The 13,254-nt window shown below is 44.9% G+C and overlaps 1 protein-coding gene across 9 annotated transcripts in view; it reads right to left on the reverse strand.

The window, feature by feature from the left end:
- ADAMTS9 (ADAM metallopeptidase with thrombospondin type 1 motif 9) overlaps positions 1-13,254 on the reverse strand; it is an 85,910-nt gene that overhangs the window by 65,612 nt on the left and 7,044 nt on the right. For all 9 annotated transcript variants that reach the window (XR_012837045.1, XM_075762339.1, XM_075762343.1 and 6 more), the window contains 6 exons: positions 5,186-5,472; positions 4,152-4,235; positions 3,920-4,041; positions 3,470-3,510; positions 3,250-3,355; positions 1,157-1,303 (listed from right to left, as the gene is read on the reverse strand). Coding sequence is in view for 8 of the 9 variants with exons in the window: in XM_075762339.1 (XP_075618454.1) it covers positions 1,157-1,303; positions 3,250-3,355; positions 3,470-3,510; positions 3,920-4,041; positions 4,152-4,235; positions 5,186-5,472 (787 nt within the window). In the remaining variant the exon portion in view is untranslated. The remainder of the gene's footprint in view (positions 1-1,156; positions 1,304-3,249; positions 3,356-3,469; positions 3,511-3,919; positions 4,042-4,151; positions 4,236-5,185; positions 5,473-13,254) is intronic.

Below are 13,254 nucleotides of genomic sequence, written 5' to 3' on the forward strand. Positions count from 1 at the left end.
CGTATTTAACAAGCACGGGGGGTAGGAGGCTTCATTACCCATGTGTCACCACCCCTGTGCTGTGCTAATGACTGTCAGCTACCCCGACAAAAGCATTTCTGAGCATGCACGACCTGCATTTAGTTGCTGAGCAAGCATTGGTATATATTTAGGAAAAAAAAATAAAAATCATTGATTAGTAGAACCACCACTGTCTTAGTTTCAGCTGAGATAGAGTTAATTTTCTTTCTAATAGCTGGGACAGAGCTGTGGTTTGGATTTAGTATGAGAATAATGTTGACAACACACTGATGGTTTTAGTTGTTTCTAGGTAGTCGTAGTGTGTATACAAAGTCCAGGACTTTTCAGCTTCTCATGCCCTGCCAGGTGCAGAAGAAGCTGGGAGAGCACTGGGCATCAGGTTGTTTTTATCTGCACGAGGTGAGCAATTGCATTTGTGCATCACTTGGTTTATTGTTGTCATTATTGTTATTCTCTTCCTTTGTTATCCTATTAAACTGTCTTTATCTCAACCCAGAAGTTTGGTGTTTTCCACTCTCCTCCCCACCCCCAGGCAGGAGGAGAGGTGAGTGAGCGGCTGCATGGTGCTTAGTCACCGGCCAGGGTTAAAACACGACAACTGCCCAAGGGACCACGCTCCTGGATTTTCCAGGACACCTGTGGGTCTCATTCTGCTCCCCGTCACGTGGGAAGGCATCATGGCAAAATGGGTGATCACTGTGCATCAAACTGACCCACAAGCTCCTGGAACAGTGCTCCCACCATGGACTAGTGCCAGGGCTTTATCTTGACCTGTGGAGCAGAAAGGCAGATTCAATCTGCTTCCTAAAATACAGCTCTGTATCTGGGCCAGAGGGCTTGGAAAACTCACCCTTCAGGTTCGAGGAGAACGCACATTCCTTAAAAGCAATATCCATGGGGGAAGACTTATTCTTTCCCATAGAGAGGCTGGTCCTTGCCAGCTTATCACGAGGCTGAACTGGCAGGGACCAGATGCCAGGGGTGCATTCCCACTCTATGTAAAGGATGCGTGCACACAAAAATCCCTCCAATTTCCTCCCAACGTTGCACACTAAGATTTCAGATTAACTGATGAACCCTGTGGGATGCATGCACACATAAAAACAGCCTAACACGTGCATATGCAAGGCCTTACTCCAGAAATTCAGTGATGTATTTCCTACTGCATTTTGACCACATCCAGGGATTGGTGTAGAAGTTCAGTGTTGGCGCCATGACATGCTGTTGATTTTTACCTCCATCTTCTTTACACTTATGATTGTCATCATGTGGCATGTTAAATCTAAGAGAAACACAGCAGCGAGAAGTGCAGTCAGTTAAGTGGCAAATGTCAAGTACTTAGCATAGCAAGAGCAACAGGGTGAACTAAATGTAAGCAAAGCCAAGAATTTTTCCTAGATATGCCATTGACAGATATTACAGAATAAAAGTATTCACATGCACCTATTCATAAGCGTCAACGAGCATTGCTCAAATTGGGTTCCTAGAACTTGTCTGCAAAAAGCTACACAGCACCCCCATAAGCTCTCCCCACCGTGACTGTACATATTTAGCCAGACAAGTCCTCGAGGGAGCCTGGAGTAAGATGCAATTTCAGCTGACGGTTGCGATCCTGCAGGCAGGCTGGAGTTCGGCCCCACCTTCATAAAAATGGCAAGTTCTTGGGAACTGAGCCAAAGAGCCAAGTTTCTGAAGGAGATGAATGACTTGAGCCCACCGACCACTGGTGTCCAAAGTCTGTCGTCTACGTTGGCAGCAAACCGTTTTCTAATGCAGTTGAATACCTTGGGCCACGCTGATGCCTCATGCTGTTGCCTAACTAGGGCTGCACCAGGGATAGACTTGGCTCCTATACTTTATGTGGCAGGTTTACAAAATGCCATCAAGCATCAATATCAGCAGAAACCCACGCGAAGTTTGCAGCACATGACATATTGAAGAATGCGGCAAATACGCTAACGGAGACAGAACGGCTTAAAGTGCTTTGCTGTTTGAAGTGGAGAAGGGGAAATGACCCGGTGTGATCCTGCGTTCGAAGGCTGGGGAGTTGATATCCCATTAAGATTACCTCCAATGAACCACCTTTTCACTCTGCTCCCTGTAAAAGAGCAAAGAGGCGTTTCCTGCTCGGGAGCACCGCTAACCCCTCCAGCAGCTCCGGGGCAGCATTAGCGAAGGAATTAGCCACAGGTTAGGTGTTGGGAACGCCAAACCTTCGGGGACTTTCTGTCAGGAAATCTCATTTAAACAAATATTGCTGTTGTTAAAAATAGACCATCTCAGCCAGTTTTCCATGCAGAAAAGGGGAGTTTAAAACAATGAGAGATCTGTTCCCAAGTATTAACATCATCCATCCCACACCTACAGACTTCCACTGCAAACCTGGCATGAGGTGGTTTGGGACTGAACAAGCTGCCTAAGAGCTGTAGCAGGCAGATAAAGGACTATGTGACCCAAGACGATTTTTCTCATTACCACTCTCAAAAAGAGTCAAAATCAGTTAAAAGAATTTTCCATTGGAGAAGGTGCATCTTGAGCGACAGCATCTCTTCTGGGGATGTCCAGTAGCACGAGATTTTTCCTTCATGAAATGGTTCAGCAGGTGGGTCAGGCTCACTCACACATCCTGATCACCTGCCAGACGCCCTGGGTAAATTCCTCCCTTTACACACAGCTGCTGCGGTGCCTTCAGTACCACCACGCATGGTGGTGGGACGAACCATGGCAGGCTGAGGAGGTGACTTCAGTCCCAAAGGCCAGGTGAGACGTGCCCATGGCCCTCGCCCTGGTCCTCCCTCTGAGGCACCCAGCACCTCCCAGCTCTGGCCAAAATCCTGGCTAGTCCCAGCAGCTTGGCGAGGACCTCATGCCTGCTGGGGCAGATCCTGCTGACATCTGCACGTAGATGTGAGAAGATGCAGTAATAAGGGACGCTTTGTTAGCTCTCCTCCCTTGCTTAAGTGCTGCTTGGGGTACCCTCTCACTCACCCTCACCAAAATGTGTGTCTGCTGTTTCTGCTGCTCTCAGCTAGGCTCCGGAGGACCCCACCACCTCCCAGAGTCACACCACAGCTTAATCTTCCTCAGTGGTGCATCTTCTACCCAAGCATATTTATCTCCTCTCAAATAATTAGGCTCAGCAGGAACCAAGTCCTAGCCTGGCTGGCAAGCCCTAGCTAGCATAAATCTTAGGCTATTTAAATGTAAATGTATTTACATAAAACATACACATGGCCAAGTTCATGTGCTATTGTGAAAGCAGTGCTCAGACCGTTATCTTCACTAATTGAACAGCTCCTGTATGGGTCACAGACTGTGCCCAGCTCTGCCAGACCTAGGAGAGAACAAAGAGATTTATAATAGAAAAAGAAGCGCTGCCCATGGTTCAACACAGACAACTAACATTGTCACTACAAAAAAAGTTATTAAAAGACAATGTTTTTCTTACCCAGAGTATCACATTTGTCGTGCGCTCTACAAATATCCTGTCTGAAAGCAGAACAGACCCAACACATTAATTTTCAGTGCAGCAGTGAATAAGGTACAAGCACAGTAATAACAACATCCAAAAGCAATTCTTGGTCCTCCACCGGACCTTCTCATGCCGGTTTGCCACATCATCCAGTGAGAGTCTGCACCACCTCCCTACCATAGTCAGAGTTTTTCATCACATGTTGAACCCATGAGCAGACCTCGGACAGTCCTGAACCTCTCAAAGTCCTCTAGTGCTATGATGGACACATTATCCCAATTCTGCTGACAGCTACATTGTCCCCGCAATTGCACATATCATTACACCCACATCAAAACCCAAATATTTCCCACAGCTGGATATATTACATGCTCACAGTCTCCGGCACATGACAGGCTACAGTTTTCATGAGAATATTCACCATACCTGGTAACAAGCACGGCTGTATCGTGTTGAAGGTGACTTCCTTCGGGGTGGTTCTGGGATTGCTGCCATTGGCAGAAGTTTTTTAACGTCGTCTGGGCATTGTAAGATATTGCAGGGCCATCCTAATAAGCAACACACACAAAGCAGGTATTTTAATTATTCATCGCACATCGCAATGCTCACTACAAATGCCACTGTCAAACAGAAGGAGAAGAAAAATCCCTTTCGTTACCTGTTCGTTATGTATCACGACCAATTTCACAATAACGATATTAATTAAATTTCCAATGCTTGGGTCTTTGTAGATAGAAGCCACCTGTTTCGTAAAGAAGTATTCAGAGTTATTGCTAACATTCAAGGAAACAAAGAATTAAGACAACACATGCATGTTTTCTGTTTTGCAACTGGTCTTCTCCTGAGCTGCTGTTCTGCCCCACTCAGTGCTCTGATGTTCCTTGGAGAGACCTCCTGCCAGAAGCACGATTTTAGAATGAAACAAACCTGCTGGTATCACAGAAACCCAACATTTCCTTTTGCTTTAGCACATGTTTCACCAAATTACAGGACGATTTTGCTCAGATACAATGACCACTGACCAAGACTATCAAAAAGCAACTTATTCTCTCAAGGCCCTCATTTTGACACGGACAGTTTTAGACCACATATTCACTGCACTTCTACCCTCGAAGAGGATGAAACTCCCTCCAGTGACACAGCTATGCTGGACACTGACTTCCAGTCACTGTGCATCTACAGAGCTGCCATTTTAGGGACTCTGCTACTGCATCCTAGTACCAGCAGCTACTAAAATGCTTGTCCTCAGCCTGGAAAGCCAACCCTAGCACTATGCTACGGTTCAAGGTGACCACAGGCTCCTGAACCTACTATCATCAGTCCCTTGGAAGGCACACAGTCCCTGAAGTACCCTTCTAATTCAGCTGCTATTTTACATAGGCTTAAATAAAAAGAAGCATACAGCGTGTGGACTACAGGGCCAGCGATATTTCTCATGCTGCTTGGGGTTCAGGAAGCTGCAAGGGAGAGGTGTGGGAAGGGCTAGGAAACGTCATGGCTCTGGGAAGGAAGAAGACTCCAACCAGTGCTTCCCAGCCAAGTTTTACCAAGCTTTACTCTAATCCCAGCATTATAGCCATGCCTGGCCGAGGAAAACTGATGCTATTGCATATGAACGCAGCAGAAAGGGTGCTCTGTGACCAGTAGAAAATGATCTGTGGGTGAATCTACTCCCTGTAGTTGAATACTCACTATTGACATTAACGTTAAGACATAGTGCTGTAGATTAGCTCCGTGGTAGGCGACCATCCTGCTGTCAGCCACCACCATCACTTCCACAAACCGAGGGTAGGAGAGAAACCGCTTTGTTCGTTTGTGGCTCTTCCTTTCACTGATGTTCCCAGTCTTGTTCCTATCCGCAGAAAGCGAGTTCACTTCCACGCTGTGTTTCAACATCTCCACGTCAGATAATAGGCTGCTTTCTGCCCACTGCCTTCTCCAGTGTTTCCGCTTGTTCTTTTTGTGACTGTGTTCATGATCTATGATTAAAAAGCAGACAAATACATAAAGTACATTCTGGAGTGAACAAAGTTAATACCACATGCATGTTACGGCCAAATACCTATTCACTTCAGTGAAGAGTTAGCAGGCTTGTTCCAAACAGCTACCTAAAACAGAAGCACTATGTGGAAGCCCACCATGTAATCCAACGTCTAAGGCTTTTCTTAATTTTTAAAGTGCTGTTAGGGAAGCCGATGGGACTTGAAGGCAGACATTCATGTAAAGGCTTTCCTGCAGCAGAGCCGTCTCCTTGCCCACACAGGAGGGATGGAGCCTGGGCTGCGGTTCAGTTTAACGTGACGTAAGCCCGGTGATGGTAATTAGCCACCGCAGCAGCAGCGTGAGGATTCTGGGCACGTCCAAGGTGGCAGGAAACCACAGGAAACAAAGGTCCAAATCCTGTATTTCTAACTCAGGCATGAAGGACGGCAGGATTTGGCCTTCATAGCGAAGCAATTATATATGATTTATTTCTGTCTCTAACAATAACATGGCTGGGCTTCAATTCCCCCCCTCCCTTTATTCCCCCTGTGCTACGGGAATGGTAAAGGTCATCTAATAGCACAGCTGCCACTGGCTAAAGAATAGAATTCAGGAAGTTTCACATATACTGCTTTTGATATTCAATTAGGCCAAACATAAAAGCAGCCTGAAAATATACTCCGTGCTGATACAAAGACGACAAAGTGAAGAGGGAGAACAGGCAAATAAAACATATGGAACATGTACAATTAAGATTTACCATCTGATTAGTATGTAATTATAGCATTATTTAAATGTAAGAGCAAAATCAGTCTTATTTGATGCCACTTAATTTTTAATCAGTTCATCATAGGAAGTAGCTAATTGAATGTGATTCATCCATGAGAGACTGTTCGCTTCGGCATTTAATATAAAGCCAGATCTGAACTACTCATCTAAGACTCCAGGCTACAACCCTCACGCTCTTTGTAGCTTAAGTTTAATTTCGTCATGGTGGTGAAAAATATCACATTTCCTTATCTGACCCACTGAGTAGGTTAGAGGAAGCATAATATTAGGGAACAAAGGAATATTCAATGCTCAAACAAGATTGAAATGATAGGAAACCTCTCAGCTATTTTTCCTGTGTAGTTTCCTTTTAGGATATTTTGTAATCATTTCCAAAAAAAAGAAATATAAAATACATTCTCTAATATCAAGGAAAGCAAAGGGGGTTTGTACCCATCTGAAAAATGCTCTTTTTGCCCTATTTCTAAACAGGCAATAGAGTATTTTAGAACTGAATTCTGTTTACTCTGCACTGCCCAAGCCCTACACAAATTCCCCTTTCTTGATATAGTCCAGACCACCTTAATACAGCAGAGAGCCCGCAGTTATTTGAGTAAGAATTCGAGAACGCCAATGGCATTTGTGGTTATAATTGGATTGCCCTAGTTCCTCCGCACTAATCAATGCCCTTGTGTTGGCAAGGTTGTGCTCTCATGCTGGCACGGCTTCGTGGGCAACCGTGACATTATCCCGACTCGCTCAGTGCCAATCAGTGTGGGAAGCCAACTACGCATACAAATAACTTAAAGGTGAGAAGACGACCAGACCGAGGCGAAAGCGCCAACCTCAGCCCTTCAGCCAGCTCCCCTCTTCTCTGCACCCTCAGCCAGTCACTTCAATTTCCCTTTTAAATAACTAAACTTCCAAAAGAAGCAGATGCTCAAGTGAAAACACATTAAGGATGGGGAGATGCTCCACGGGGCTCGAGCGAGGCTGAAGGCACGGCTGCAGTGTGAAGGCAGAGCTCTGCACCACCATGGCTCCGCAGAGCCCCACACGGCACCATGGGGCTCAGGCATCTTCTCCTCTGGCCAGCCTCACAGAGGGAGGGTAGGTGGCAAAAGAAGAAGGAAATGCAAAGAGAGACACCTGTTATACAGGAGGTGTTTAAAAGCAATTAATTGACATTCACCAGGCTTGCACTGAAATCCTGCGGCTAGTGTTGTCACACACTCAAAAAAAACCCGAAACCAACAACCCACAAACACCCAAAAACCAGAGAGGTCCACATGAAATGCCAGATCTGGTTCGGAGAGCCCCCACCTAACCCACCACGCAGGAGAACCAGTGCCCACCACAGGCAGGTATACCCAGCGCAGAGGAAAAACTGCCTGCCTTTCTGTTGCAGAGATCTGGCACAGCGTCATAGAATCATTTAGGTTGGAAAAGACCTTTAAGATCTTCGAGTCCAGTCGTTAACCTAACACTGCCACGTGTTGGTACAGTATTAGTGTTCTTCCCCCGTCCAACGCACAAATCAAGTCATCCACATCATCCCTTCAAAAACTGACATATTTTTTTCCAGGTATGAAGTCACTCCAAAACTTACAGCACGCTATTTGCAGAAGTCACGTATAGTATGTTTGCCAGTCTAGTTACTGTGAAACCAAGCACAAGCGAGCGGGGATGCATTGCATGTAAAGCCACTCCTGGACTTTGATAGCAGTGAACTGTTATCGTCACCCATCTTTCCTGCATATAACTACACTCAGAGATGGTGCACATTCACCTGTAAAAAATTAAACACTAACGGCAGTGCACTGCTCTCAACCCATCCATAAAACCCCCACCAGCACTAATGGGAGATGCAAACAGGGACTGCCAGCACTCCTTGTGCCTGATGCTGTTGATATCTCACTTGCTCCGTTACGACGGACACAACAGAAATGCTCTTATTGCACAGTGCAGCATACTGCTGTTTAATCAAGCAGAAGTGAAAATCTCTCACGTTACACAAGAAAACTGCAATTTTACAGTGACAGCTTCCTACTGCCACACACAACACCAAAAAAGGGTGTGATATTTTTCCACCTGGTTTTGCTTCCCCCCCCCCCCCCCATTGTGTTAATATATTAACAGAAATCAGGAAGGAAAATGGTTTGCTTGGCAAGCTCTCAATCTTTGCAAATGACCTGAAAAACATCTACCTACACATGGCAGTAATTGGACGGGTTTAAGTAACAAAGCAGTTTCTTTAATTTGCAGAAAAGTACACAAACACTTTAAAACCACGCAAGCTACAGACCAATAATTCAAGTAATAGGCGACCCTATGCACTGATTCAACAGTTAATTTAAGAGGTGGCTAAAAGGCTGCTGGAATAACGTTCATTTTAGTGCTTGCTCTACTAAGACAGTCTATGGTGTTTGCACTGTCTTTAGACAGACCTGGAGGCATACGTTCATTTTTTCCCCGCTTGGCTACTTCTTTGTTATGTGTGACTTCAAAAAAGAGACCCAGCCCCATTAAAAGGATATTCCTTCCTGATGGCATCTTCCCACCCGTGCCATTTATTTTTGCTTGCACAAGAAGCCTCAGCCCAGAGCCCATTGACCTGATTTATGGATGATTCCTGCTGATTAATGGACTTTGGATCTATCCTAAGGGAGAGGGCAGGGGAGACTCAGGCCCTACGCAAGTACTTTGCCTGCATGAAAGGATGACAGGGCAGAGCTTTTGAAATAGTAGCTATTGTTATGCTAAAACCAAAAATTAAAAGAAAGAGCGATCGCGTATCCCAACAGTTCTAATCCTTTCCATTTCTACATTAACTTGTCCTTGGAATAGAAAGCAATTTGCACAATTAAATAAGACATGTGACAATGCCAGTAGTTCCAGTTCAGCTCCAAGTTCATGAGAGCTGCACATAGCAGGGGGGAAAAAAAAAAAATAGTAAAAAAGAGAGAGCAAGAGAGGGGAAAAAAAAAAATCTATTTCTCAAGCTAATAACATTAACAACATCTCCCTGCTAGAAAAGGGGCATGGTCCTTTCAAATCAACTTACTATCATACATTTTCTGAATGTGACACCTAGGATTTTTAACACAAAGTTTGCTGCTCAGTGGTGGGTCCGTAACACTCCTAAGACCTGCTCTGATCCAGCTGCGCAGATGATAAAACTATCGTTTGGAAGTTAATTATTTATTGCACACCTCCATAAAGCAGATCAAAATGCAGCTGAGCTCCCTCCAGGCAGTCAGTCGGTGTGTGACCTGGCTCCCTCGACTCGGTTCGGTACAAGCTCTGGCTACAGTCGGCTGGCCTGAATTTGCTGCCTGTAGCTGGTACAACAGTGGCCACTGAAGTGACTGTCATCGCTTGGAAAAGAGAGGCAAAAGGCAAAACGGACTTTCTTCATGCAGAAGAGCAACTAGCTGAAATCAAAGCATATTTTTAGGCTCTTCTTGCCAGGATATGGGATGGAAACTGCCTCCTCTTTAGGAACTAAACAGGTTCTAAGCTGGACCAAAGGATTTTTTCTAGTCCTGGGTCTGTTTTAATTCTATATCAATGTTTTATATCTCTATCCATCTTCCAATAATATATCTACAGATAAATCTCAGAAGAATTTGCATGAGGCCAACTTCTCACCTCTGTTACTGTGAGTGTGCTGGTGTGGCCAGCACAACCCAAAGATGAACACCCTTTCACTACCAGCAGCTTCTCGCCCTGCTCAGACAACAGCCAGGGAAAGTAACGTAACAAGGGGAGCAGCAACTGCTTTGCTCTGTACCCCACTGAGACAACCAGTCCTACGAGCAGGACTACTCCTGCCATCCCTCCGGATAGCTCCTTGACTGTGCAATCAGAGATGCTGCTTCAGCTAGAAGGGGAAAATCCTCTTTATTAATAGAGGCAAGATCAACAACTTACATCAGAAGGGAAATGGAGGATCTGGGCCAGCTAGGATCCAAAAAGAAAGGTATTCTGCGCTAAGGGTGAAAATGAAAGTTTGCTTGATTCATCTAATCTCCAAACTGGAAAGTGTTCAAATGCAAATCAGTCTGAACCCACTCAACAAAGAGATCAGCTGGAGCTTCAAGCTTTGTCAGCAAGAGCCACTTGACTAAGTGGCTTCCTAGGTGTCCAACTGGAGCAACGTCTGGATGCCCAGAAACGTCCCTGTCCAGGAGCACCTCCTGCTGAAGTCAGATGAAGCCCAGAGCCCGGGGGCTGTGTTTGTAATATGTGAAAATGCTCTAAGGCCAGCAAGCAACGCTATAGAGCCATGAGCAGTTCAGACCTGTATGAAGCATCACTTGATAGCAAAATAAGCAGTCCCACCTTCATTCGCCTGCTGCAGCCTGTGCACCAGCACAGTGGTGGCTTTGGCTACGGAGACTCCATCACTGGAGATGCCAAAGCTCAAGGTGATTCTTTTGGGGTGATCCTGCCTTTTTTCCTGCTGCTTGAACCAGAATGCTTGAGAACCACGGACTTATAGTTAGCACCAAACAACTTCCCTTAGTAAGAAAATATTCTCTGGTTTTGTACCATGCAAACACCAAAGACCACACATACTCTAGATGTTTCCTTCCCTGACGATATATATGAGAATGCATTACAGCTTTGAAGAATTTTTTTCTGCCTAAGGTAAAAAGTTGTACATGAAAGCTATCTATTTTGCACAGTAGAGAGAAACTAGATAATGAACAAAACAATAAATTGCTTCTTTAAGAAAGCAGATAGTAACATGTGAGCTGAGCACGTGGCAGAAAATGATTCAAGATCATCTTACAGACAAAATAACTAAATAACTGCACCTCACAGCCGCAAGGCACAAAAGCACCATTGAACTGGTACAAAATTGGTTTAAAGTAAGGCTGACAGAAAGTTACAGCGCTGAAAATCACTGATATCAGTTCCATAATCCACTGGTTCAGGAAGAAAAATAAACTAGCTCTGTAGAATGACAAAAAAAAAAAAACAACCCATGGCAAAGCACCCCTGAAAACCACTCTGACACTGCAAGGGGCTGGGAAGTTTGCTAAAGTACATCCCAGAGTTCCACCTATGAGTAGACACTTATCTGAGCCAGGCTGTGGGTCAAACCGGCACAAATACACCACAGGCACACTGACATACACCGGTGGCCTTTCAGCACATCAGGAAAACAGCCAGAGCTGCTGCCTTCTGCGCTGCCTGGGCAAATCAAACCTATTTGCCTGCAGAGCTCTAGAGGCTGCATTTGCTGAATGAACCTGGCTTCTGCCTTGCAAACCACCTGAGCACCCACTGCTCATTTGCTTGCTCTTAATGCAGCTTTCAATGCATAACAGTCACAAGTACGCCAACACGTTGTGTCTAGCGATACCTATGAGGTGCCATGCCAACAAGAACAATACTGAGATCATCACAACTTTGAACCGACACTCAGTAAAAGTAGAGAAAAAAAAAATCCCATTAGAAAGAAAGATCCTTTGCCTAGCAATTGGCCACAGGGATGATGCTAATGACAATACAGGCACATGGGAAGAGAAGTCACAGTATAGTCAGTCTGTTTATTTTCAGTAGTATATCCCACAGGGTGCAGATGGAAAGTACCAAAGTGATACCTCCCTGCTTCTCTCACCTGCCCTTCCTCAGCAGATGTCCACACAGGCGATGTAAAAGTAGATGAAAAATTGCAAGTACATCCATTTTGATTCCAGGAGAATAATTAAACTCTGTTCACTTACCATGTCTAAGTTGCAAAACAATAACCAGTCAATAATTTGTTTAGTCACAATCTTGGTCTTCCACCATTATGGTACCAGATGGATACTCGATACATTTTCAATACTAAGAGTAATAACAACAAAACGTGTGCATCTTGCTTATAACTCACATTGAGAAATTTTCAAGCAAAACAACAGTTATGGGATCTGTATCACTGGCTGCGATCAGATTTTTTAAATGAAGTCAGTGTAATACCTTATCTCACTTGCCAACACCACAAGATAGCACAAACATTACAGCCTGATCCCTTTCCCAACTCAGTATGGGAAAGGCTTATGTTTGACATCCCAGGCCCATTTGACCAAGTACTGGTTGGCTGTTACTGCGCTATTACCTCAATAGGAAGCCAGAAATAGAATTAATTACATTAGCATATGGGACTTGTGACGTAACTCTCTCGTTTGCTGTTTTTGGGAGGGAAGGAAACCTGAAATAATTACTATCTGACTATAAATTACAATTCACATCCTTAAGATGAGAAACATTTCTGAGGGAAAGAACGAAGTCAATGTTTTACCCTGAGGCCAAAAGCAAAGCTGACAGCTTAAACAGACTTTTGAATGAGCTCGAGGATTGCTCAACCTGGAAGCAAAGGCTTAGGAAAACCTCCCTGCAGATCTTCTGCAACCCCAGAGTTACGTGAGACCCAGCAGTACAGAATTTGCCTGAAGACCTGCCTGGAAACCAGACACCTAGAATGTGAAATTCTGCTGGATGAAGGAGTTGAAAACTAAAATAAGGTCACAGTTGGAAGCAAGACAAACAGTCCAAAAGAAATAGCAAAAATACAAAAGGGGTCTAGACCAACAGCTTGACTGCAAAGGATCTGAGATTTTACCATGGACCACTCACACGAGTACAAACATCAAGTCCCGTGGAAAAGGCATTCAAAGGTTCTGCTATAAAATAAGAATGTAACACATATAAATGGTCTGTAGAACGAGCATGAAATTTTCCTCCTCTGGCCTGTTTGGCCCCATTCCCCACCACTGCCAATTCTAACACTGGGTATACACCTCGAACTACAGCTCAGGCAGGAGCAAGAGCTCATCACCTACCTGCGCCAATGCAAGACCATATTACATGGAAAGGGACAAAATCAGGGTTTAGCCACATTGCCAGAGCCCCAACCCATCCTTCCCCCGGTCACGACACTGATAACACACCCTGGCAACCTCAACCTGACCACCCCTTCCCAGCAAAGCAGCAGGTCCATCTCCTGCTTGTGCCGT

Source organism: Balearica regulorum, chromosome 10, assembly GCF_011004875.1.
Source record: "Balearica regulorum gibbericeps isolate bBalReg1 chromosome 10, bBalReg1.pri, whole genome shotgun sequence".
In the NCBI taxonomy this organism is placed as follows: Eukaryota; Metazoa; Chordata; class Aves; order Gruiformes; family Gruidae; genus Balearica; species Balearica regulorum.